Genomic DNA, 25,457 nt, shown 5'->3' on the forward strand with positions numbered 1-25,457 from the left:
CTTACGATGAAATTCTGCATCATGCGGGGCTTGTGGAATCACGTGATTCTTGATTAGTAGCTCCTATTAAATTTCAACTCTAGCCTACCCCAACTTGCTCGGGACCGAAAGACTTTGTCGTTGTTGCTGATGCTGTGCGGGGCTTTTGGATTAGTGAGCCCTAAAATTCAGCACAACTGATAAGTTTTTGCAGGCACAAGAGAGTCTAGCTTGACATTCTTAAATTCAATAGGTATAAGACAAGTACAAGTAGACTCAAAGACAGGAGACACTGCAACTCTTGGACTTGTATAATCAACTTATGGGGGAAGCTAGTAGAAAAAAACATGAAGCAAAGTACAGGAACATTAACATAACTCTTATGGCAAGAAAACTGTTTCGGAAAAATTGGTTGGTTGCCTAAGGCACTGCTAAGCACACCTAATTGCTGTTGAGACCTGCTAGATGGCCAGTAGCCAGCCTGATTGATGCATAAGCACTGCGGTAGCACTTAGGCTGCAGCTAGGAGGAATTTGTTTATCTACACAGAATTTGTGTACCTATTAACTTGGTGCCGTTTTTAATTTCCAGGAAACACCAAATAGGATACCATGTTGCCTATGAGTTCTATATCTTAATTGTTAACATGACTGCGGTCTATCCAATTCCAGATTGCATATTGTGGCTGAGGAAGTGATTACAAGTGCCACACGTGGGGGGAAAGAATCCAGCTATGATCAGTGCTCCATAGTATGCCATTCGATTACCTAGGCGGCTAGGCTCAGCCCTTGTGGCCAGCAGATGTGAGGCTGCAGAGGGGGTCGAGCTCTTACCCTTGTGTCGCTTTTGGTCGGCGGTGGCGGGAGAGGAGGCTCCTGATGCCACTTCCGGAGTCAGCGGGCTCCTCTCGCTAGAGCTTCTCCCCCTCCGGCGCTTGGGAGGGTGACCGGGTGCGCTGCGTCGAGATTTGGAGGACGGGGAACGACGGGTTAGGATGAGTGGCGGCGCGATTAAGTGACGGAGTGGGCGATGGCGGAGACGGCGCGGACGTGACTAGAGGAGGGTTTCCGAAACGGTGGTCGGCGAGATTCGGTGCTGGGTCTGGAAGGCGCGGGATGGGCTGCGGTGCGTGGAGATTTGGAGGACGGGGGGCGGCGGTGGCGTCTGGGTGCGGCGGAGTGATTCGGTGGCGGGGCTGGGCGGCGGTGGAGACACGGCGCGGATGCGAGGAGGCGGGAATTGTTGCTGGGGGCTGGGAGGCGGCAGGATTTCGCGGTGGAACTACGCGGGCTTGTGGGCTGTGGCGGCGAGATTGTGCCGCCATGGGCCTGGTTCCTTTCAGGCCCACGCGTCAGTCGGGCGACCGATAAATTGAGCGCAACATCCCTCGCCATTACACCATGGAGTGTCCGTCAAATTCCAATCCTAACGGCTGCTTAGTGCCTGAACATTGAACAACATACTTGCAGCACATGATACTCTCTCGTATGTAAAAGGGGAGGAATTAGCGTTTTTGGTTATAATAAACATCGGTTGCATCCACAAATAGGAAGCTACCATGGTTTTACAGTTCATCTTCCAGATGAACGTGGTTCGCCATGCTACAGAGATGCTTTAACAGCACGTTGGATAAGAAATATAGAGAGCACTGGTGATTTGTGTTCCAAAAACAGCACACAGTAGCCAGATACAACTCTTATGTAGTTGTTTGCTGTCTTGTCTCTTGTGGCACACTGCGATCACCTCTCCCGCACTTGCAGACAGTAGGTAAGTGTAGACCTACACATCACATGGTTGAGTTCCAAATGGGCATCCAGACTCCACCACTCCTGGATGACAAAAAAAAAAGCATGTCAAAAGTACTCAGAAAATTAAGATACAGAAAACATAGATGAACTAGGTATCAACAGCCAAGGTAAACTTTATCATAAAATCACACTTCAGTAAGCAGTGCTAAAATGGAAACACATCTTCCATAATGGCCTTCAGCAGCCCATGCAGAATTCATCCTTTTTAACATTTCTTTCAGCAACGCTTCAACCCATGTATGCTTGGGTGGACATCTCAATTACTTCATTAGGCTTCTGGAAATCGGAATTGCAACATAAGCAGATAGGCCCAGAACAGTTTTGTAGCATATCAATCAGATGTAACATGCAAGCTTATTGATATAGAATATTATGATTTTAAAAGACTAAACCAGTTTCAGGTAGGTGCTTTTCAGATCACGTCCTACAAACCCTCGCACAATTTTCATGAGTTTAACTATACATGGTAGCTGATCTTTGGGAACTGAAAAGTAGACCATGCATCGCATAGGCATGCATACATTACTGATCCATTTTCTTTTCAAATAACACCACACCCATATAATACAGCCTTGTATTAAACATACAATTATTTTGGTATAACTTGTGTCATGCTAATGGGTGACTATAAAATTTCAATGTACAGTCACATGTAGTTAAAATGGTCGAATTGGGGCAGATAAAATTAATTCCACTGCTTCAACTTCAAGGACTAAACTCCACACAAATGAATGGGAAAATCAAATACTTTTGTAACAGAAAAATGGAAAAAAAAACATTATCCAGGTATTATGTGGAAAGATAGACCAACTACAACATTGATCAGCTATTGGTGCATAGCGTATTTCTGATCAATGTCCTCTCACGAACAGACCATCTAAGAAGATAACACCACTCATCCTTATTCCGTGAAAATAATAACATAAATACTAGATGAAATGTTGATGTTTGAAGAGAGGAATGAAATAGCTTCACCAGCATTAACATAACGTTTTTTTTTCGCGAATACATTCAAGTCTTTTTATTTTGGAAGCCGAATACATTTGAGTCTTTGTGTAGAACACAATCAAACTATTCAGTGTTCCTCCTGGATTAATTGTAATTCAAAACAGAAAACAAAAAGGGTAATCACTTATGCATTGCATGAACACATTTTGCTTCTCATTCATCCCCTTGGAACCCTAGCCTGGGCCATAAAGTTAACCACTGGTTGATAGGAGTGGCGGATCCAAGCCTTGCAGCATGTGAGGTCATTGCTATGCGTTGTTCTAGAATTGTTCACTAACTCTCACCTTCTTTTGATACTTAAGCAAAAGAAAATAAATGGGGGTGTTTAAAAATGGCTCCGCCAATGGTTCAGAGAAAATATGACTACTACACAAACTAGGAAGTATTGTCCTATTCATGATTATTCCTTCGTCTGCATATGTTGTCTGAGCTATCCTGTGAAGTAAATTATGAGGATAGAGCTGTAGAGGTGGTAAGGCACTAAAAAGTCTGTTAGATGACAGCAAGGGGGGGAATTCCTACAAAAGTTTAAACTGAGTAAAGTAAACCCCATCAGTAAGCCTTCAGGATCCAATTATACCATTATCTAAGGATGTACTCACATTACCTTCAGGCTTTCATCAGTAGAACTGCTTGTCGAAACCATAAAACTTCCACTCCATCCATCTAAAAAGGAACATCATCAATAACCAACAAGAATAAAGACATAAAATTCTCTAAGTGCATTGTTCCTTTTAAATGCAAACCTGTTTTCGAATGACTTGTTTCTTTCATTAGAGGCAACCTGTTGTACATTCAGCTTTGCAACAAATGTAGTCTTATCTGTTGGTCTATCTACAACCGCCTACTTAGTTGTACGCAGCAAAAATTAGCATAGTAACAATATTAATATTGATTGACAAAATAATTGGTGAAACTAACCTGGAGTGTCACTGCATCCGATGTATCCAGTGCAACCTCGAATTTATCTAGAAACATCGCAGTAAACTAAGCAAAGAACAAAATACACATACATCAGCTCCAGGGAGTTATGTGGGTCTCCTTCAAGCAAAGTGCATTGGATGCGCAGCAATGTTGGAATGAGCGAAGAGTAATGTATGTCAAAATGAATCGAGGGTAGTGTTCCACAAATTCTGATTTACATGCATGACTGCGCAACCAACTTTACGGTGAGTGGGACAACTTCTATCCAACTAGCCGCTGAGGATAGGAGTGAATTAAGGTCGATGGAAAATGCATTGGCCCATACTACATTCTTTTCTTCACCTTTGCACTTCGTCTCCCTTCCCAAACAGAATCCTCCTGCGACTGCTTATCCGATTCCTCCGGATCCTATTCCCTTTACACCCACACTACAGGCTGCCACTGAGGTTGAGGGTGAGAGTCCTACAAAGTACTTGCTTCCTCCTTACATGGCTCTCTATCCCCGGTAAACCTAAATTTCATCTGATTCCCTACGATATTTTGAGCCTGGCCTCAAAGCTTTTGAGTTTATAGTCTTGAAAGTTAAAGATAAAAGTTAAAAATTTCTTACGTGCTAACAGATTTCTTCTCCAATACCAATCCACCCATACCCTAGAATTGTCTAATGTAACTGCATTTGTGCGATTCTGGGATCGAAATCCAGGTCTTTAATTTCAAAATTCCAATTACATGGACTAGAAAGTTTTATTTCCAGAGTACAACTTCTAAAGGGATAATTGCATGTGACTTCATCAAGTTATGTGCACGTGAAAAATAAAGCCACTAAATTTTGTAACAATAATTTTAAGCACATAGATGAGTCAAAGCATTTCTCATAGCTTAGAGAAAAAAACTGCCAGTGTCAGGAACAAATGTTTTCCCCACTTCATTAACATTTTAGGAATTCATCATTTTCATCAATTAATAAAACAATCATGAATTCATCAAGTTGCAAAAAGGGTACACAATCTTATATGAATTTGTCTCGTCTAAGGCAGAGACATTCACATCAAACTTACACATAGACAGTGATAATAATTTATAAGCAAAGGTAATACCTGTGCTACAGAGTAAAGGGCAACTCCATCAAGTTTCGAGATTATATCGCCAACCTCAATCCCTCCATAATTTTCTGTTGATGTGTCACAAATCTACAGTGTGCGTAGGATTAAGCTGGTGCGTGCAAAAAAATGTAATGTAGCAACCAATAACAGAAAACATTCTATATGCTCATTTCCAAAAATAGCAAACATTTACTAAACAGGTCTAAACTTGCTTGGCCTGGGTCACACCAAGGGCTATTAAGTCCAGAAAAAAACTGACAAAGGAATTTAAGTTCTTTCATCACTATAGGACATTTCCACGGAGATATTTTTTTGCATGTGATTTGCTAGTCAGCTCTATTTATCAGATCTACTCAGTTTTGAAATAAAAGAAAATCTTATCTGATCATTTTGACAAAACATAAGCCGTGTTACTCTCACAAATAAACTAGAAGACTTAAAAGTGAAAATACTGGATCTGCATTAAGTTCCTTGTACATGCTTACAACACTAATCACCTGTTCAGAATGCCAACTTTGCCAAGGACTGACAACCAAGTAAATTGTCATTCAGCGTGCACTAAAATGCTTGAAATGACGGTCCCATCGTACATTGTCTCCCATCCAAACACATGCTTATTGATTAATGAGGTTCAGATTTGCCGCAAAATTCAAAACATAATTAATTGTCTAGATGAATTAAATGCAACTAAATTAGAGGATTTGTGTGTCTACTGTGTACCTTGTCAACCACAAGTCCAGAAGGCGGCCTAGCAAATTTGGAGCATATGGTCTCCAGAACATCTAGGTCCAGCGTGTGAAGAGCTTGTACCCTTATGCGAAGCCATGGTAGTGCTCTGCAGTAATCATAAATTTATCGATATGTCAATGTCAATGATAATGATATATCAAGTATATATTACGCACTCTAGGCCTCACTTCACTTGCAAGATACTCATCAGTTTCTTCATTAAAGAAAAATTTAGAAACCGAGTATCAATCTTTCAAAATTGTCAACAATTAATTGCCAGCGCTAACAAGATTGCTGAAACTTCGCAGTATTATCTCAAAAAATAGTTGAAACCAATCTTGTTAACACGGTATCGAAGAACTTAACAAAGAGATCCAGCTTTAACACAGTATCTTGTTAACACTTGCAAGAGATCCAGCTTACTAATACATGTGCACATGCACACAATAGTCAGCACACAAGAAAGATATGCAGCAGCAAGAAAAATTTAAAGTGGAGATGATATTACCAAAACCCAAGCAGTTTTAATGAAAGTTAAATTAAAAGGAAAAATATAGTACCTTTCCTTCTTGTGGTATTGTATGCATCTCGCCGCAATGTCAGCTGGCAAAAACGGAGCAGTTTCTTCAAAGGAATAAACTATGCCAAGGAATCTGTTTTCAGAATCCATGATAGGCCCACCAATGAAATCCTGGCACAGAAAGAAATGAGTTGCACATGAAGTTATGAATTATTGCAATAACGTCAAGTGTCATGAGAATAACATAGTAGGAAAAAGAACAACTATAGAAAATACAGATAGCCAAAGTATGCATCCATGTCAATATAGTATCCCCCGCCCCTAACTTGTGACACTAAAGAAATAATAAAGCATGCCCATATTTAATTGGTTTTTCATGTTCACGATGAAGTACGGAATGCTAAGCCATATATAGAAACCAAAATGTAGAACCAAAGCCAGTTTACCTGGCTGATGCCACACAAACAGACCATGAGCTCTTTGCAGTCCAACTCACTATTCTCACGAACCAGCTGTCCCCAACTCACCATAGCTTTTGAGTTGACGTCCCTACCTAGAGCAATTACAGGCCTAGGCTGCAAGGAATAATATAATGGGAGGTCCCAGAGTTGCACCGCAGGAAGACATCCCAGAGAATCTCGATACTCAATAGCCACAATTGCAATGTTATAATGCAAATTGCACATTTCTAGGGACCCTTCAACAGTATCCCCATTGTGCAGAACCACTTCAATCTGCAACCAACAAATCTGTAACTAATTATCCACAGCAGGATAGGACAAAGTCAGCACAAACAAACAAGTAAATGAACTGATGTGACATTGACCTTAATTTCTTCTTTTTTATAAGCCTCGAACTGAGTGTCAGGTTTTCTAACCAGAGTAGCAGAGGTAAGTATCCAAATTTGCTTGTCCTCATGATCAACCACTGTCCCTGAGCAAACCACACCCCCTCCATCTATGCAAGCATATTATGATCAGGGATTGACAATAGAAATTGTTTACACAGTAACATATGCAACAAAGACAGACTAAAGTTCTCAAGTCTCTCTTTTTTCCAAACCATATCTTGTGCAAATGCAGTCGCTTTCTCATAGTCGATATAAAGCAACATCATGTGTTCTATAATCAGTAGTAGCAACTGGATGCAAAAGCCTAGATAACAAAAAGTTACCAGCGGAAGCAACAAGGGAGACAACGGATCTGTGGTCTCCAAGCACCGATTCAAAGTATTTCGGTCCGTCTTTCTTGAAGTCTATCACCTTTCCAGAATCATCATCATACATGATAAATTTAGACTGGGGTTCATCAGAATCCGACCAGCATGCTCTACGGCCTGCTAATATAAAACATGCATGGTTAGAGGCGTGAAGCACTGTGAGACCAATGATGATATCGAGATCTCTGAAGAAAGCACGACTGATAGAACCATATGAGCTACTCTTCTAATTTAAAACATAGAGGACGCATGCATATTCCGGAATTACTACCACCAGGAGTTTCCTTTTGACGGGGCGTGTCTGGGATCTGTCGCAAGAAACAGAAAAGATATTAAACCATATATCTCAAACACAAAACAGAATTGGAAATCCAAAGTAGGGCAACTTTGCCCTAATAATAATCAGAATCGGTAATTAGCCCAAGAAGATGCAGGAGCACATAAAAAAAATCAATAGCAACTGAAAGAACGACAGGCGGTAATCGAACCTGCGCCTTCTTCTTCGTTGCCTTCGCTTTGCGGCGCCGGGTGTGCTTCATCGGGCCTGGGGGTGACGGCGGCGCCGGGTTGGGGTTGGGACTTGGGTTTGGGGTTCCGGGTGGGGGGAATCCGCTGTGAATGTGAGGGCTTTCAGGTTTGCCTAGGGCTGGGAATTCGATCGGCAAAATTGCAAATAGAAATCCATACAACAGATTCACCGCATATGAATCACTTGGTCGTAAAATACGCGACCGTATCTAAAAACATACACATATTTGACCAAAATTCGGCCTGTGTTTTATTCATTTTGAGCCAAATTAGATATATATAGTAATATAGTCTCGATACTTTCGAAAATTCCATAAAGAATCGCTGGTGAGAGCTTAAGGACACGTTTGTTTTTACAAAAGTAGGCTCCTATGGGGGCGCGTAAAAGCTAGTATTTGAAAATCAGTCTTTATATATTGGCTTTTAAATTAATAAATGTGTACATTAATAAAGTGTATCCAACTTTTTTTGTTTCTCATAAGCCAATTTGAAAAGCCGACTGTTTGTTTCAGCTTGTGGTTTAACGCTATAACATGATGAATAAACATGATCAACAAGTGGCATGCTTCAACACATATGCTCCATCCTTGGTGCCCAAATTTCACCAGGAAGCCAGTATAAGGATTTGCCACTAGAGGACTGGTCGCAAAACCTAGAAGAGTAAAAGAATTAGTAGAGCTTTGATCATCCACACGAGTGTATTTCATCACTTTGTGCATTAGCCCAAGCAAAGTTAGGATAGGCTAAGGCTAGGGTACATCCAAGTCTGCTAAACCCCATCCCCATGTCCACAACCCGTTAGTTGATCGTTCACACTATCTGAATTAAACAAATTATTACAAGCAATTTCTTTGCGCTCAAAAAAAAATGAACACGACAGAAGCTCAACACGGAGAGGTAGCTCTGGTGCTGCCATATTTCAGGACTCCATTGCATACCATTCTTCAAGAACCTTTTCCCCCTTGCTGTATTGCTGAACAATTATTGGCTTTGGAAAAGGCCATCTGGAAGTAAAAAAGAATCTAGTCATTGCCTTCCCCTCGAAACACTTAACTAATTCCAATATTTTGAACATATTTAATCTAAATAACGCTGTATATTTACCTATTTACTCCACTGGATGCAAACTTCTCAACGACAACTGTTTTTTCACCTTCATGACCCCTCACACCAAACTGCATTGAGTATATATACACAAACAAGAGAAGAAGCAGCAATTAGAGCATTCAAGAATTTCAGCACAGCTATAGCATGTACTGGATGGTCTTTTGTTACATGATTTGATGGACCAAACCTTAATGCACATTGCCTTCATATCGGAGCCATCAGACTGCTTAAGGTTTTGATAGTCTGACAGATATGCAGTACCTATATCCAGCAGTATGCCTCCAAGCTATTGCAAGAAAATATCGACAAAAGAGATCTTCAGCTCAAAACATTAATGGTACATTTGATTGACAGCACCAAGCCTGGTAGAATGCAAAAGGCCAGTGTTTTGGTTGCTTGCTAGCTTGGTATAAAAATTAGAATGCAAGAAGGAAGCGCTTTGGCTGCCTAGTAGAGCCTGCTGGCATGGCTACTCATCCGGAGTCTAAATACATGAGTAGTGTGAAATGTAGATCTGATCTACAATTTTTTTATATAGTATTTTAATTAAACCAATTTGTGTGCCTCAAAATCCATCTAAAGTTTCTTGAAACCACTTCCTACAGCCATTATTCCTAAAGTTTCAGACAACTTTTATTAGAGAGTCTATAGAACATATTAACAGTAAAAATACATAATTGTACTAAAACTAAAACATTTTAGAATTATGCAAGTTATTTCAGTGGTTTTCATGTCCAGAAATATTTTTGCGGTCGTTCTCATGTTTGGTTGTATTCACTATGTATCTGTGTTTGATAATGCTTGTCCCTGCTCATATTCAGTCTATTTCTTAATCATAGCATCGTGTGCCCTCAAACGACTGTTGTGCTCAGCTCCCATACGATGCAAATTTACATCTCACCACAGCCTGGTGTTACAAAAGCCAACAACCAAACGCATACACGCTGGAGCAAGTAAACATACCTCTGCTGCGTCGGAAAAATACAGACCATTAACTCTATTGATGATATCCCCTTCATTCAAGCCAGATGCTTTCACTGAAGGTTGATCTTTGATCTACAATTCCAATATGCCCATGAAATGGAAGACCCAAAACAATGAAAATCAGAGTAATGTATAGGGCTGTGACTAGGCAAAGTACCACAAGACAAAGCTAGATTCCATATGTGAGAAGCCAAAAATTGGCATAAACATTTGTACAACCACATTTATGTGTGTAAATTTTACGTAATTTGTGAGAAGATATGCAAACCTTCTCAATAATCACACCAGTGGTCCTAAGTAAGTTGGTTTGCATCTTTTCAAATGCACTGCGCCCTTCTGTGAATAGATTTCTAACTTGCAGCCCATGCCAAGGTCTTGCAACTTTCCTGCATCATAGTGAGGGGGATCAAAATCTGTCATTGATAAATTATTGGTTTCTGCATCAGAAAGTTGTGCCAGCTCATTACCTATTGCATGAAATGGCATGGAATTTGATTAGGATGTTGCCATAAAAGGAAAATAATGCAAACAAATAGGTAAGTCCATAATATCTACACCAGAAAAAATGAGATGAAGAGTTCTAATGTTGAGATTACTACCGCTGTAATAAAAATATGTTACTAAAATTGTTTGGTATCCTCAAAGTAAGCAAACTAAAACTATGAAAAAAGTAGGGAGAAGGATTGGCTCATCATGATTCACAACATTTCTCACTGCAGCTTTCCTGGTAGGAGCATGAAGCTTTCTGGCACTTACATCCCATGCTCCTATACCAAGCACCTACTACAGCTAACACCACAACATCACTAATCCTTAATTATCTCGAGCCCTAGCCTAGGTAAACAGCCTAAATGATCCACAATATCACCAGTCATGAACGTGTCATGCCAGAAGCCACCGATCTCAATCTAGGAGTTACTGGTGACCCAGGTCCCAACTATAGAATAGATGACAAACTGATAAAGTTCAAGGACAAGTAGAGATTCGAATTTCACCAAATCTATTAGGTTTTCCCTTATGTAAAGCAAAATGTGCATACCTGAACAATTTTAACTGCCGCAAACACTTCAACACAATGAAACTTGGAATGAAAGGAGTTTCTTTATGGTGGTAATAATTTAACCCAATAAAATTTCCATCAAAGCTCATCAGCGGACCCCCAACTTCTGCCTGCCGAAATATGTTGGTAGTCATTAAATTAACAAAAAAACATAGAAAGATGAGTAATATAGAGCTGGATTACAGAAAGAAAAGATCCATTGTTGCACTAAAGTTTTTCATTTGAGAAAAAAAAAACCTTTTTTCTTGGTTTAAGTTTACGCGAAATAAATGCTAATAGCGGGTCACTTCATTCCATAATGCAATTTGTATTTTATGTTCCTTTCTTACGAAAAGCTGCATTTTAAGTTGAAATCTTGTGGGACAATCGGTTTCACCATACTTTTTGTCACAAAGCTATTTTATAAAATTCCGTGACTATTTGCCAATATTTTCATATCTCAAGGTTAAAAACACTTACCTTTTTGCCAAGCTACAAAACTCTTTCCTTCATAAAAAGATTAGGAAAATTGATGCCGATGTATGAAGTTATTGTATATAAGCCTATTCTTCTATGTGTTTGTAAATTGTAATTCAATTGATATGAGATTTGGAAACACGCGAAGAAAAGCATCAACTCTATTGTTCACAAGAGCATTGATATGGTAACAACTTATCTTTTCAAGTTAGTTACAGGAGTACATGTGAGTATCATACATTAATATGTATATCTAAGTAATCTAAAGGAAGTCAAAGAGGTGACTAATTGTTATGTGAACATTCCGTTGTCTGCCAACTGATGTGGTGCATGGCATGCTCCTGTTAGGGAGCTATGATCTATTGTGAATTTGTGATAATTCAGTTGGGAAATAAAACTGTTTAGTTGATTAATTAGCTACAGTATCTGCCGATTAGGTCAATTAGGGCATGTTCCGAAGCATAGTGCACAGCAATCTGATAGGTCAATTTACAAAGATGCTTGGAATAGGTCTCTAAAGCAGTTTAGAGGCACCTATTTAAGGAGGTTACCATCATTGTCTTGGACTTAAGCAAAGATTACCAGACAACTGTTTTTTCACAGAAATCCTTGTGCCAATCCAGTAGTTATGGACTAAAATAACTACCTTCAGCTATGAAAGGGCGTGCCATAAACAAGGTATCAAAACAATAAATAATTATCGGAATTATCAGATGAAATTCAAGTAGTGCAGCAATTAACATCGTATCAAAGCAAATACATTTCATAATATGCTCACCTTTGAAATTCTGCAAGTTGATACTAAAAGTTCTTCACAGTCAAAGCTGCTACTTTTTGGAATGATCTTTCCTGTATTAACCACCAAGGCATGGTTCTCTTTGTCACGACCCAATGTAACCACATCTCTTGAATAGCTCTCGTCAAAGCTGACGGCTTTGGTATTTGAACTAAAGCCTTGTTTTGGCAGATTGACAGGATACTCAATTTCAATCACACAGATGTTGTAAAAAAAATCATGATACAACAGGTGGCCTTTGCAAGTTTCATGATTTTGCAAATATACAGCGATCTACAAAAAATATAAAAGAGTAAAAATATTAGTGTTTCTGAAGAAGGCTGAAGGCAAAACTAAAACTTCACCAATTATAATACAAAGATGGACCAACCGTAAGGCCTTCAGCTAGTTCATCTGTGTCTGCACATTTTTTAACCAAATTTGCAACTGTCACAATTTTCTGACACTCTCCCGAAGACTCAAAAATGGTACCAGAGCAAAAAAAATGATCTGTACCCCCATCTGTAAACAAATTGAATCATTTTTTAAATAAGTCAGGACCAGAATAAGCATCAGCCGAGTGACAATCAATGGAGTAATCACCTGTAAGAGATTGCAGTCCTACCACAGAAGAAGCAACCTGCAAAGCTAATTCCTCAACTGCCCAATTAACACCCTTCAAAGTAGTTTCCAGAAGTCCAAAATTCGGTGTTTCAAAATATGGGCACCACTCTGGTTGTAAATTATGAATATAAAGTAAAAGGTGAATTGTAAAGCCTTAACTCGTACTTAATAGGTTTTTATTACAAAGCAGGGAGCTATTCTGATGCTCAAATCACTGAAATATGCAATAATGCAAAGCATGAAAGGGGTACATAATAATGACTATGTTGTAGATGAGTCATTTGTTTTTTCTACAGATCATTAGTATGCAGTATTGCAATAGTTTAGCATAATCACATTTTGGATGCATAAACGATCCTTTTGACTGGCCCATTTTGAACTACTTCTGAATGGAGTGAGAATCATGAAATCTCCATTGTTTTTTTAAGACTTATCATATGTACTGTCAGAGAGTGACATGAACATTTTTCATCGATCATAGCTCGTGCTGCTCAGATTAAAAAAAAACTCTGCTAATACCTTCTGAATAGTCACTTACAAAATTCTCAGTGCAGAAAAAGAGAATGAGAAGAGCAACTCACTTTCCGATTCCATAAAACCACTTGCATCCGTATTTATTATCTCAGCTGTAAGGAGTTGAAAATAAGTGTACTTAGTGATAGTTTTTAAGATAAGAATGACAGATGATGGATGTGAAATGTTGAACACTTACTTCGATTTTCCATATCCGCTTCTTCTTGTTCTTTAGTTCGTTTAGGCCATTTATCCATAATCTCTTTGATTCTTTTGGAGGCCCCTTCCCAGTATGCTCTTAGCTTTTTATGTTTCAAAGTTTCAGCTTCCTTGCGCTCAATTCTTCTCTGAGTCCGCTGCTCCCTGCATCTCACAAATTCTGATCTCCGTTGTATTGCAACTGAATCATACTTCCGTGGGCGAAGGTTGTAGGCCCTTTGTTCCACCAGTGTACTTGGCTCCCCAGTTCTAGAACTCTCGCCCTAAGCATTTCAGAGGAATGATAATAAGTGCTCATACAGCAGCATTGTGCACTCAGACAATGATACAATGCTAACGGTAGATACTAAAATTATGGTTAACAGAACCTTTCCACCACAGGAGTTTATGCACCAAAGCAAAATTAAGTGTGTGCATAAAAAATACCTCTATTAACTCCCTCCTCTGATGGTTTGCATTGCTTCTATCTTCACTAGATGATGAATCTCCATCTGATCGGGAAGGCATCTCCTATGCACAAGTAGCATACAATCCCCCAAATTATGTGACCTCATATGATGCTAATGTAGAAACCGTAACATAAAAATAAAGGTGTACATGAATCAGCTTTCCTTAGTTGTTGTAGGCTATCCAGGAAACAATTTTGTATGATTGGTTCACAATGAGGGAAAATCATGTCAACAGGAAGTCCGGAACAAGGTACTTCAACCGAAGATTAGAGAGGAATTATCCCGGAGTAAGCAATAGGAAGGTCTTTGAAGCAAGGTTGAACTGCTGGGGAAAATTTTGGACCCAAGTCACAGCTAGGTTAGCAGATTATGGTACTGCAACTTGGGCAGGTCCGTGAGCTGGGTTGGGTGAACTGCTTTGGCTCTGCTTATCCAGTTTTGGTTGCAGGGTTGTGAAATGGTTGGAGTATCATGAACTGGCATGATGCTGCTGATGGGAGCTAAATTAATTAGGTAATGTCTGCCTGCCAACACTTGATAATGGAATCGGTCGCACAGTTCCCATAGAACCTTATCAGAACTCAGACAGCGAATAAATCATGTGCCAAATACAGTTTTTATCAAAGCAATGCCAAATACAGTTATCATTTATCAAAGCAACCATTGGTTTCAAACCCTACACTAGCCAGCTATAGGTCCAGGTCGAGATGCTTTTGTGCATATACTACATAATACTTGAGAGCTACTCCCTCTGTCCCAAGCTGCAGGTGCTGCAGGTCATTTTAGTTTTTCTAGGTTGATAGACAAACATCTGTCAACCTAGAAAACCCAAACGACCTACAATTTGGGATGGAGAGAGTACTTGAAACCGGTTATTTTGCATGTGAAGAGCAATTAATTGGCTAGCTTGTATGGGAAATCGACTTGATTGCATTGTACAGAGGCGGAAAAACATATTTCAAAAGGCTGTTTCAAAGTAAACTTGTAAATAACGTGCTTTTAGAAGGTAAATCAATACACATTCGCAGCCGATTCCTGTTTTTGCAGGGAGGACAGTAGGATCTAACAAAATAAAAAATAAAATTTGGGGTTTTGAGTCGATGGATCAGCGGAAAGATGCGGCGCATCAAAACTGGAGCGGAACCGGACAGAGAGCGCTAAACGCTAAATAAAAATTGGGCATGATGAGGAAGAGCACTCAGGGAGAGGTAACCCTGGGCTGATCTAGCAGCGGCAGGGACTAGGGCGGCAACTCCTCGGTGCTATATCGTGAGGGAAGAATACCTTAACGTCCAGCCGCGGAGGGCGTCGAGGAAGACCACGGATTCGGAGATGTGGAGGGCGACTTAGTCGGCGGTGGGTAGTTCGGATACCCTCATCGGCCGGCGGCCTCGAAGCCCGAGCTTGGTCTGCAGTCTGCTAGCCCGCTCGCTCGAGGTCGGTTTATATTGTGGACGGCGCTGATTATGGAGGTGGATGCGGCAGTACCAAAGAATAAACAACGACTTCATATTCCCTAAGGGCATACACAACAGTTAATGGCTGCCGTCTCTAAATTATATTAGACACCGACAGCTTGTACAATAATTTTACTTTTAACTTATCTACAAGTTATTTAATTCATTCAAATTAAGGTGATTAGATATAAATATAATCTATGTATGCCACTTTATTGCATGTTCACTCAATGCAATACATGCTGCCTCATATTATGGACACATGAATTTGACATAGAAGCATTAATGTAATATATATTTATAATAATTGATCTTTGCAATATATAATATGATAATATAATAAAGACTCAATATATTAGTCGTAAAGACTCAATAGATTACTCATGTAGGTCTAGTTTCCCTTACGGCCGTAACGTTGCCAAATATGCTCAACCAAATCGTTCTTGAGCTGCTTATGTGTAGAGTGAGCACGGATAACCTTGTTTCTTCGAAGTACCTCTACGAAGCATGGGTTAGGATCATCACTTGTCCTCACTTCCGGTGGTAGCACGATTGTTGCATTCGGATTGTCATTCAAATCAAATGGAATTTTGACCAACTCCTTCTCATCTTCAACTATCATATTATGGAGGATAATACAAGCTTGCATAATGTTAACAACATCATCCTGTTTCCATAACCGTGCCGGACGTTTAACAATATCAAAATGAGATTGCAAGACACCAAATGCGCACTCGACATCCTTCCTTGCCCTTTCTTGATGTTGTGCATATAATTTGTGCTTCTCTGTTTGAGGTTTTGATATTATCTTCACGAAGGCAGCCCACTCTGGATAAATCCCGTCAGCAATATAGTATCCTAACGTTACAGATTTCACACCTCAAGCACAGGTTCACACCTAACGTTACAGATTTCACAGAGCAATATGTTGCATCCGTTGAGAAAAGAATCTTGTAGAGTTCTTGCAGCAGAGAGTTCTGTCTCCAGGTTTGCTATTGTCTTACCTAAAGTTATGCAAGAAGCCAGTTCAATTGCAGTTAAGAAACAATTTCGTTGAAGCTTCCTTAAATCAAGTCAAAGAGAGAAAAAAATTACTTTTTGTACACTGCAATTAGAAACAATTTCGTTGAAGTTTCCCTGAAACAATTACTTTTTGTATATTACAGTCTCCAGCCATAAGCTCAGACTCTTTCCCTTTTCTTTCACTTGGTATAGCTACCTCACTTGCTTCAGGCAATATCCACATCCTGGAGAGAAAAAAATCGCAATGAAGTAGCGCATACCTTTGGTGAAATCAATTTAAAAAAAAACTCATAGAAGAATTCACATGCTGGAACCAGAGTGAAATCAGGCCGATTAATATGATCAGATTGAGGTAAAAGGTGTCTAAGTGACAAAGAACTGTTATGACCAAACGAATCCCAAATGTAAAAATACAATTCACAATACCTAAGAGCTTTTTAATTAAAATAACATGGTAACTAGCCTAATTCCACCTCTGATGCACGTGTTGGCACCGAACAATTCAATTGTAAAATCCAAGTCATCTTGTGAATGCTTGAAGCCAACATAACAACGCTCACAAAGTATGAATGCTTGAAGCTACGAGGAGCACCTCCAATTCAGACATTTATCAACACTCTCGAATCTGAACATTCCATCAGGCACCGGATTGATTGATTGGTTACCTTTCTGTGAAGAGCAGAGGCAGAAGCTCCCGACGCCACGGTGCTGGAGCCGGCATTTTGACCTGGGAGCACGAGCCGGGATCGTATCCTCGCGAGATGACGAGGACGTCGTCGCTCCAGACCTTCGCGGGGTTTTTTGCAAAACACACATCACACAGACGACTCGTTGTGCGTGCCCTGATGGACGGCTCCTTGAGACAGTGGAGGCGTACTTTGGGCTCCGGAAGGCTGGCGTGGGATGCCGAATGTGGTCTCGGTCTGTGCGTTCTTCAATGCATGTGCTGGGGCGACATACCTATCCCTTGGGGAGCAGTTCCAGGGATTCGTGGTGAAGTGCGGGTTTGAGACGGATATCTCCGTCTCCAATTCTATGGTTGATTTTTATGGGAAGGGTCGATGCGTCGGGAAGGCCAAGGCGGTGTTTGATGGGATGAGAGTTCGGAATAGTGTGTCCTGGTGTTGTATGGTTGTTGCATATGCGCAGAATGGTGGAGAGGAGGAAGCTTTCTCAGTCTACCTTGGTGAGAGCTGGGGAAGAGCCAACGGATTTCATTGTTTCCAGTGTGCTTACCACGTGCGCAGGACTGCTAGGCCTTGACCTTGGGCGTGCTCTGCATGCAGTTGCTGTCCGCTCTTGCATTGATGCAAACATTTTTGTTGCAAGTGCGTTGGTTGACATGTATGGGAAGTGTGGGGGTATTGAAAATGCTGAACAGGTCTTTTTTGAGATGCCACAGAGGAATCTTGTTACATGGAATGCAATGATAGGAGGTTATGCACACATTGGTGATGCTCGGAATGCACTTGCAGTGTTTGATGGTATGATGAAGTGTGGAGAAACAGCACCTAATTATATCACACTCGTCAATGTGCTCACAGCATGCAGCAGGGGAGGTTTGACAAAGGAAGGGTATGAGCTGTTCAAGACAGTGCATGAGAGGTTCGGGATTAAGCCGCGCATTGAGCATTATGCTTGTGTGGTGGACTTGCTTGGTCGTGCAGGAACGGAAGAGCAAGCTTATGAGATCATACAGGGGATGCCGATGAGGCCGTCCATTTCTGTCTGGGGAGCACTACTTGGGGCATGCAAGATGCATGGCAAAACAGAGCTTGGAAAGATTGCTGCTGAGAAGTTGTTTGAACTTGATCCTCAGGATTCCGGCAATCATGTTTTGCTCTCTAACAAGTATAGAAGACAAGTATTCCAATTACAGCATCAAGTTTCTAAGCAGACGAAAGATGTGATGACTTGGTGAGTATAAAGACAACGCAAGGACGAAAAAGAAGAATGAAGTTTAGTCTTCTAATTATTTTCTTTGTCTTGTAAGTTTCCTTTCTTTCTTGTGTTTTGAGCTCCTCATTGTTGAGGACTGAAGTCTCATTGTTGAGGACTAGAGTCTAAGAACTCCTTGTAACCTTAGCTGTATATGTCTATTGTGTGGATATAGTAGACTGGATTTTATCTTTAATCTAAAAAAATTATTTCTATAAGATAAAGGTGGCTCATCGATGAACTATTACTAAAAATAAGTTGTTATCTACAAATAACATTAACTCAGAGTACATGCGTCTTTGCTACTCCTACTCATATATCCTAAAATCTTTAAGATGCCTTGTATTTCAAGTTGGAGTATGAGCAAGGATTCTGGTGGCTCCAGCACTTCGGCAGTGATTTTGTCAAGCAACATTAGGAGTGGATTGACTTGTAAATTGCGGTTTAGTATCATGTGGAAGAATGTAAACGAGTATATCATAGCTAATTATGATGGAATGTTGATATGTCTTATAGCTATATAAACATCATGTAATCGTCGGAGAGGCAGAAAACAGGGAGACAGAGGAGAAAACAGGGAGACAGAGGAGACCGATGAGCCCAGTCGCAACCGGATCGGAGGAAAGAAGCACAATTGTGTAGTTTATAAGGAAGGAGGAAGAAAAGGAACCTTGCAAGCTAAAGATCCAGTGGTCCATGTCATCGACAGTAAAGATAGGAAATTTCAGGCGCGCTGGGATTAGTATCTCGCTTTTCTTAATCACTCGCATTACCGTCTTCTTTTGGGAGTAAGCATGTTTGCCACGCACCAAGCAAAGCACACGCGATACGCCACCGCTTTCAGTGCATCGAAAACGTAGTGCTCACAAATGGACAGAAGAGCCGCCGGCTGGAGGATAAATATGCATATATATAGAAACAGCCATGGTGATCCATACAGATGTCAGAGCAAAGGCTCAGCCGAAACAGTTCCCAACTTGGCTAGGTGTACGGCACTGGCGACCCAGTAAAGGTCGGTCATGTGGCTACCTTGGAATCGAACAACTGGATAGATCCATGCTTTTTAATTTCTTTGGAACGTGCTAGCCCCCTTGCCTTCTTTCTCTGCTTTGGCCTAACAGTGCTGGAAGAACGAGGCCGGTTTACAATTAAGAAATCTCTTAGAATAAGGAAAGCGAGAGGTCGTGTGCCTCCGCTTTCAGCTGCTTGTTCGTCTCTTTCAGCGACAGGTACTCCTCCATCACCAGGTCCTTCTCCTGCGCCACAGAATTTAAGCTTTTTAACTGTCAGTTAGTCACACGTAGCTGGCGTCAGATCTGGTTTACCTTTTTTATGGTCTCGTTCTCTGATGACAGGTCTGCAACTTTCCGTGCGAGCTCATCTCGAATCGCCTAAAAATCAATTATTTATTACAAAGGAAAGTGTCTTATTGACTTGTGCAGAAAATTGGAGCCTCGAGCCTGTTTGTACTAGTTGCACAACAGAAGCAGTAGAGCATGTACTAGAGAAATCACCTGCCGGCGAAGGATGGTTTGCCTCGCCGACTCCCGGTTGGCGAGCACCCGCCGCAGCCGCTTCGCCTCCTTCTCGGCCTGGAATTATTGCACCCGGCCAGCCAACTCTAGGTGAGGCAGCAGCTCAGGGCTGGCAACCACGCGACCCCACTTGTTAATTGAGCTAGCCAATTACCTCTGTGAGCGTGTGCCGGGGCCTGGGGCCGTGCGTACCCGTCGCGGCGGCGGGGGCGGGCGCCAGCTGCCGCGATGGGCGGCCGGCGCTGGATCCGCTGGAGCAGGAGGAGGACTGGATCCCGACCATGCCCAACTGGAGGCTCAGCCTCGTGCTCGCCATCTCCTCGTCGTCGGTCATGGCCTCCTCGGCGGCGGCCGTTCGCAGCTGCTGCACAGCCGGCCGCGCCGCCTTGGCCTGCGCGACGCTGCTGCCGGCCATGTCGGCGAGCGCGAGGGCCGCGCCGAGCTCGACGTCGGGCGTGATGCCCCGCCGGCATTGCCGCTGGCCGCCGCTGTGCTGCTGCTGGTCGTCGGACATGGGGATGGTGGCGGGGATCGGCGGGCGGTGGGTGGCGGGTGCCAGTCGATTACGGCGGCGGGGGGGGGGTCGAGCGAGCTCAGATATACCCCGCGGCGCGCGGCGTCTGGCCCGTGGCGCGGCGCCACGTATCGGCGCCACAGGACGTGACTGGTGCGGGGACACGTGGAGGGAGGGGACACGTGGGCTGGCTCCCCGTGCGCGCATGCAGGCAGGGAGCAGGCGGCCCAGCGAGCGCCTCGCGGCCCGAGAAGGATGGGGCTCGCGCGCGGTGGGCCAGCAGTGTCAGAGAGGATCCCGCGGGCGCGCGGTGGGGGTGGTGATGCGCCCGCGAGGGGGGTACGCGTGGGCTGGCCTCCTACTCTCCCAGCGGCGGTGGTGTGGGCCCGGGCCCGCGTGGGCGCCCAGGTGCCAGCGCCTCTCAAGTGGACCGGTCGGTCCCGGAACTGGAAGACAGCCAGCCGAGCTCTGGTTCTGGACTTGCATTCTGGCTCGGCCACCACCGCGCCGTAGGTCTGAGCTAACCCAGGAGTGAGTGAGTCGGTCCAGGCACGCGTCAGGGCGGGTCAAGCCTGATGGGCGCGCTGCGAGTTTGCGTGGGGACGGCTACTTCGCCTACGGCTCAAGGTGTCACCGAAGTGACACGTCGCCGGCTCTGTGACGTGCAGCCGGTCGTCGGCCAGAGCAACGGTCACGACACACGAGGGCGCAAGAGCAACGGAGGATGTTGTTTCCTTTGCTCTTCTTCTTTTATTTACAAGCGTGAAATATATTTGGAGACAAGTGGTCGAAGGGGAGGCAGATAGTAATAGGGATTGAAAAAATTCGATAGACAATTTTTTTTCGAGTAGCGATAGACATTTTTTAATGCTTTTGCTGCTAGTTATACACTGCCAACCTCCATTTCGCAATAGTTGCCAACTTAGACCCAATGCACGGTTACCAAGACGTCCACTTTTCATACGCTGTATGAAATGATCAAATAAAATTATCTCTCAATGTTTCAAGAATATTATTATAGTATTATATGAGAGGCAACATAGTATTTGAAATATGAAATATGATGGTCAAGTATTTGAAAATAGATAAAGTGGTCGAAGGGGACAAGTATTTGGAGACAGAAGAAGAGAAAAAAACAAACGTGGTTCTAATTTGTTATAGGAAGACGGAAGACCGGATCAGAAAACCCTACGTTTGCAAAAAAAAAAAAATTCTACTCTACCAACTCCACAAAATTCTTTACCAAACACGTCCAGCTCCACCAACTCTGGCTTCAGAAAAAAGGTGAAGATAAGGGCCAGATCCACATTTTTCTTAAAGTACCTCAAGAGGTACTCAAAAACACTCGTTTTAGATCTTCTCATAGAGTTGTGGGTTATTTACCCACCAACCGTTGCCACCAATTACACAGCTTACCGGTTCGAGGAAAAAAAAGAATGGCTCACCTCCTCCCGTCGCCCCCTCCCATCGTGGCCGCACCGTGTCGGGCATACATCCCAGTCCCACGAGTAGGTCTTGTGTGGCTCACTAAGGGGCGCACTCGGACGTAATCAAGACTCGGGGGCTACGCGGCAAAGGAACGTAGCCCACTCGGACTCTCAAAGACTAGTCAACATACATATGGAAACTACTCTGTCTACATCGAGTGGAATTCTGTAACCGTATTCGACTAGGATTCTAGCCTGTAACCCTGCTCCCCTAATTATATAAGGGCGGGCAGGGGCCCCCTCAAAGACAACTCATCTAAGTTCAATACAATCAACATACAGGACGTAGGGTATTACGTGATCTAGCGGCCCGAACCTGTCTAAATCGTGTTTCTTGCGTCACCATTGACTCCTTGATTCTCGACAACACCCACCGCACAAAAGACCACCTAGGGTACCACTAGGCGGGTTGCCGGTCTAAAACACCGACAACGACCTCTCCCTCTTGTGGATGCCATAGTTCTTACTCGTGCTCAGTGACGTCGATGGATATGATAGTGTTACTCGTGCTCAGTGGCGTGGAAAGATTTGGGAGAGGGGGTTTCAATATAAGGAGTGCTGAGATGAAGACGTGTTGCGCCCCCATGTGCTCAGTATGCTGTCATGTTCAATCATGCTGAGAAATGGTACATGTAGCCTTTGCAGGTGCATGGACGTAGGTGTAAGTGTGGAGTCCCATCCGCCTAAGAAGGCTTCACATTCAGGGTCCTTGCGGTCTACAGTGTAGCCTTTTGAGTGAGGGTTCACGTCAACAGTCTATAGTGTAGGCTTTTCAGTGAGGGTTCATGTCAACAGTGTGTAGTTTAAGGTTTTCAGTGAGGGTTCACGTCACCAGCGTATACTATTGGCTTCTCAGTGAGGGGTCACATCAACTGTGTATAGTATGGAATCTGAGTACTCGATGAAAGGAGACAAAATGTTATAACAGTACAAGCAACAATACAATAGCATCCGAGGCGCCCAACATAACAAACCTAAAAGAGCACCTTCGCTAGGATAGAATGCCTTAGGTAATGTAAATCGGTGGAGAACAAGTAACGGTCTACTAGGTGAATCGGGGAAGTTTCCCCTTGCTCGATGTTTTGGAGGAAGATTATGCCTCCTGCTGCTTCATCTTCTTCTGTCGTTCTTCTTACTGGAGAAGCTGTGCTGAGGAGCTTCGAAATCTTCCTTCTGCCGTTTGAGTACTGCCTCTCGTGCACCTAACTCCTCGCGACGTCTCTGCAGTTGATCCTCCTTGCCCTTAAGACAGATTTGTTGTTGGCGGACGTGTCGTTCTTACTCAATCCGAGCAGCACGTGCCGCGTCTCGAGCTGCTTCCATCCTTCCATAGTATTGGGCTTTGGTCTCCAGCTGCACTGGCCAAAGGGGCTCCCCCCTATAGGCCTAGTGTCGATCCATTTCATGAATGTGCATGCATGCATGTTCATTCGTTAGTAGTTAAAGGAACCGGTATATGTACAAAATGTATGTGAAATGTTTATGAGCGGATGGACTGACTACGAAATTATCGTCAATGTCGGGACACTTGAAGAACCTGCAACCACGCACGGAAGGTGCAGTGGCATTTGGGCCGCTCATTCCATGGTCGAACCCCATTTTGCTCTTGCATCCACGACGACATTTTTTGGAGGGAGACGCAACCTCACTGCAAATGGTGGATTCGGGTTGGGTGCTAGTGCGTTAGAACGTTGGCTGAACGTCTCATATATAGAGCACTACTGAGATGGTCCATGGACCAAGTCCATAATGGCAAATAGAAAAGGACATGCATGGTCATCATAGCATGCACCGACCTAGCTATTAAAGTCTTTGCACCGGCCTAGTTCGGAGAGGTGGGGCCCGACCTAGGTGAAGTGAGGTAGGGTACGGTGGAATCGTATGCACCTATCTTTAGCGCGCTCACCATTGCTTTGAAGACAAGACAGAAGAGAGGGTGAAACGTACACAGCACACACTTGATAGCATCGTAGCTTGCACGAGTACTCACATAAAGTACACTACACAATCGTACACATGATAGCCTGCACTGACCTACAAAAGGTAAAGGAGGTCCTACGCACTAAATGCGTCCTCGCTTGAAACGAGGCTCAGCGCGACCACGACCACGCCTCGCTGCCCAGTACGCTGCTCTGGTCTGGTCCTGGTCGTACGTGAAGGGATCTGGTGGGGCAACCTTGTGAGGCGGACGTCCTGGTGTCGCGAAGTCCTGGGTCACGCGCTATGTAGGAGGCACTGGGGCGTCACCCAACTGAGAAGGCTTGAGCACGTCAGCGTCGGATCTAAAAAGATCGTCCACGCAATCATGGGCGCTCAACCTTTGTGCCTCCTCCTCGACGGTGTCCGGTGTAGCCCCTCCGCGGTCTTTGAACCCTGTTATCGAAACAAGAAAATGGTATTATAGGTTTCATTGCGTATTTAAAATGGAATGCAAAACATGTATTCACGATGCACCGATGTGGCGTAGCTCTGTGCCCGGTGGAGCTGAAGATGGCCCCGCTCCACTGTAACGTCCGTACATCTGCGGGCCTGTGTTACGAAATTATAAGTTATTACGAGGAATTGGACAACATTTTGTCAACGGAAAAATCAAAACTAACGAACACATACCTGTCAAAGTGACGTACTACGGTAAAGTGGACGTGCTGGGAGGGGCATACCAACACGGTGCTGCTGCTGATGGGACAAACGACGGCTCGGGGGAGGGTGCATGTGCCTGTGGTGCAGTACTGGGGCTGGGGTACGATGGACGAACGGGTGGCAGTGAAGACGTACCAGGCTGCTAAGTAGGAGCTGGAGAGGACGAATGAGGGTAGGCAGCCTGTGGTGGAAGCACGACGTCCCCGTGACCACAACGACAGCTGACGGCCCTCAAAAACCTACTGCATACGCCCAATGCCCTCCTGTACAGCATTTCGTGCTCCCTAGTACCCATGTTGTAAGCGTGCCGACATTGTACCTCAGCTCACTGGCGACCTTTGCAATAACGCCGTACTTTTGGCAAGGACAGAGTTCAAGTTAGGCACACCACTTGTTTGAGTAACAAATGATGCAGAAGCTTACCGCGACGTCAAAGTTGACGTCCCTCGAACGCGGATACTCTGTGTCACAGGCGCAATCTCTATCAGTGGCTGCCTCGGAATGTACGTGACCCACATCCTGATCCTCGGAAAGAACCACCGAAGGTACGCTGCAAAAGTGTTGTCGTCGTGCAGATGGTCCTCGTCCACAACCTCCTCCGAAGCGGCCGCCCACATCTCGATCCACGGAACCATCCTGGAACCCCACTAGGCCCATGCCCACCACCACCCTGACGGGTAGCCCTAACATAACCATCGTGCAATAGGTTAGAGCAACAAAAAATCTTTATTACAACGACAAAGAAAGGGTGGGTGTACCTGATGAACGGCGGTCGGCATGACGTGAGTAGTAGGGAGTGGGCAATGCTGGTACAAGCCGAACTGCCTCATCACATGGTGCACCGCATAGTCCTCGATAT

General features: G+C 43.4%; 4 protein-coding genes across 4 annotated transcripts; 1 reads left to right on the forward strand and 3 right to left on the reverse strand.

Moving 5' to 3' along the window:
- Positions 1–1,467: 1,467 nt before the first annotated feature.
- LOC117865382 (putative protease Do-like 14) lies at positions 1,468–7,968 on the reverse strand. Its single transcript, XM_034749572.1, has 12 exons — positions 7,778–7,968; positions 7,561–7,597; positions 7,245–7,406; positions 6,898–7,028; positions 6,518–6,805; positions 6,112–6,242; positions 5,543–5,657; positions 4,817–4,909; positions 3,717–3,782; positions 3,542–3,639; positions 3,403–3,461; positions 1,468–1,808 (listed from the first exon to the last, which is right to left on the reverse strand). The coding sequence occupies exons 1-11, from the start codon at positions 7,826–7,828 to the stop codon at positions 3,416–3,418; spliced, it is 1,218 nt and encodes a 405-aa protein (XP_034605463.1). The 5' UTR covers positions 7,829–7,968; the 3' UTR covers positions 1,468–1,808; positions 3,403–3,415.
- A 522-nt stretch (positions 7,969–8,490) lies between these two features.
- LOC117865274 (uncharacterized) lies at positions 8,491–15,452 on the reverse strand. The gene is made up of 13 exons (XM_034749430.2): positions 15,289–15,452; positions 13,982–14,065; positions 13,536–13,818; positions 13,405–13,449; positions 12,803–12,931; positions 12,591–12,721; positions 12,203–12,493; positions 10,948–11,078; positions 10,177–10,294; positions 9,888–9,980; positions 9,112–9,210; positions 8,922–8,992; positions 8,491–8,821 (listed from the first exon to the last, which is right to left on the reverse strand). Exons 2-13 carry the CDS (start codon positions 14,060–14,062, stop codon positions 8,737–8,739), a joined length of 1,557 nt encoding a protein of 518 aa, XP_034605321.1. The 5' UTR covers positions 14,063–14,065; positions 15,289–15,452; the 3' UTR covers positions 8,491–8,736.
- A 1,935-nt stretch (positions 15,453–17,387) lies between these two features.
- On the forward strand, positions 17,388–18,405 carry LOC117864925 (pentatricopeptide repeat-containing protein At4g14850-like). The gene is made up of 2 exons (XM_034748994.1): positions 17,388–17,670; positions 17,771–18,405. Exons 1-2 carry the CDS (start codon positions 17,388–17,390, stop codon positions 18,403–18,405), a joined length of 918 nt encoding a protein of 305 aa, XP_034604885.1.
- A 907-nt stretch (positions 18,406–19,312) lies between these two features.
- LOC117865468 (uncharacterized) lies at positions 19,313–20,620 on the reverse strand. Its single transcript, XM_034749681.2, has 4 exons — positions 20,112–20,620; positions 19,937–20,014; positions 19,748–19,813; positions 19,313–19,678 (listed from the first exon to the last, which is right to left on the reverse strand). Exons 1-4 carry the CDS (start codon positions 20,469–20,471, stop codon positions 19,583–19,585), a joined length of 600 nt encoding a protein of 199 aa, XP_034605572.1. The 5' UTR covers positions 20,472–20,620; the 3' UTR covers positions 19,313–19,582.
- Between the last annotated feature and the right edge of the window lie 4,837 nt (positions 20,621–25,457).

The sequence above is a fragment of the Setaria viridis genome, chromosome 7 (genome assembly GCF_005286985.2).
Source record: "Setaria viridis chromosome 7, Setaria_viridis_v4.0, whole genome shotgun sequence".
Taxonomy (NCBI): domain Eukaryota; kingdom Viridiplantae; phylum Streptophyta; class Magnoliopsida; order Poales; family Poaceae; genus Setaria; species Setaria viridis.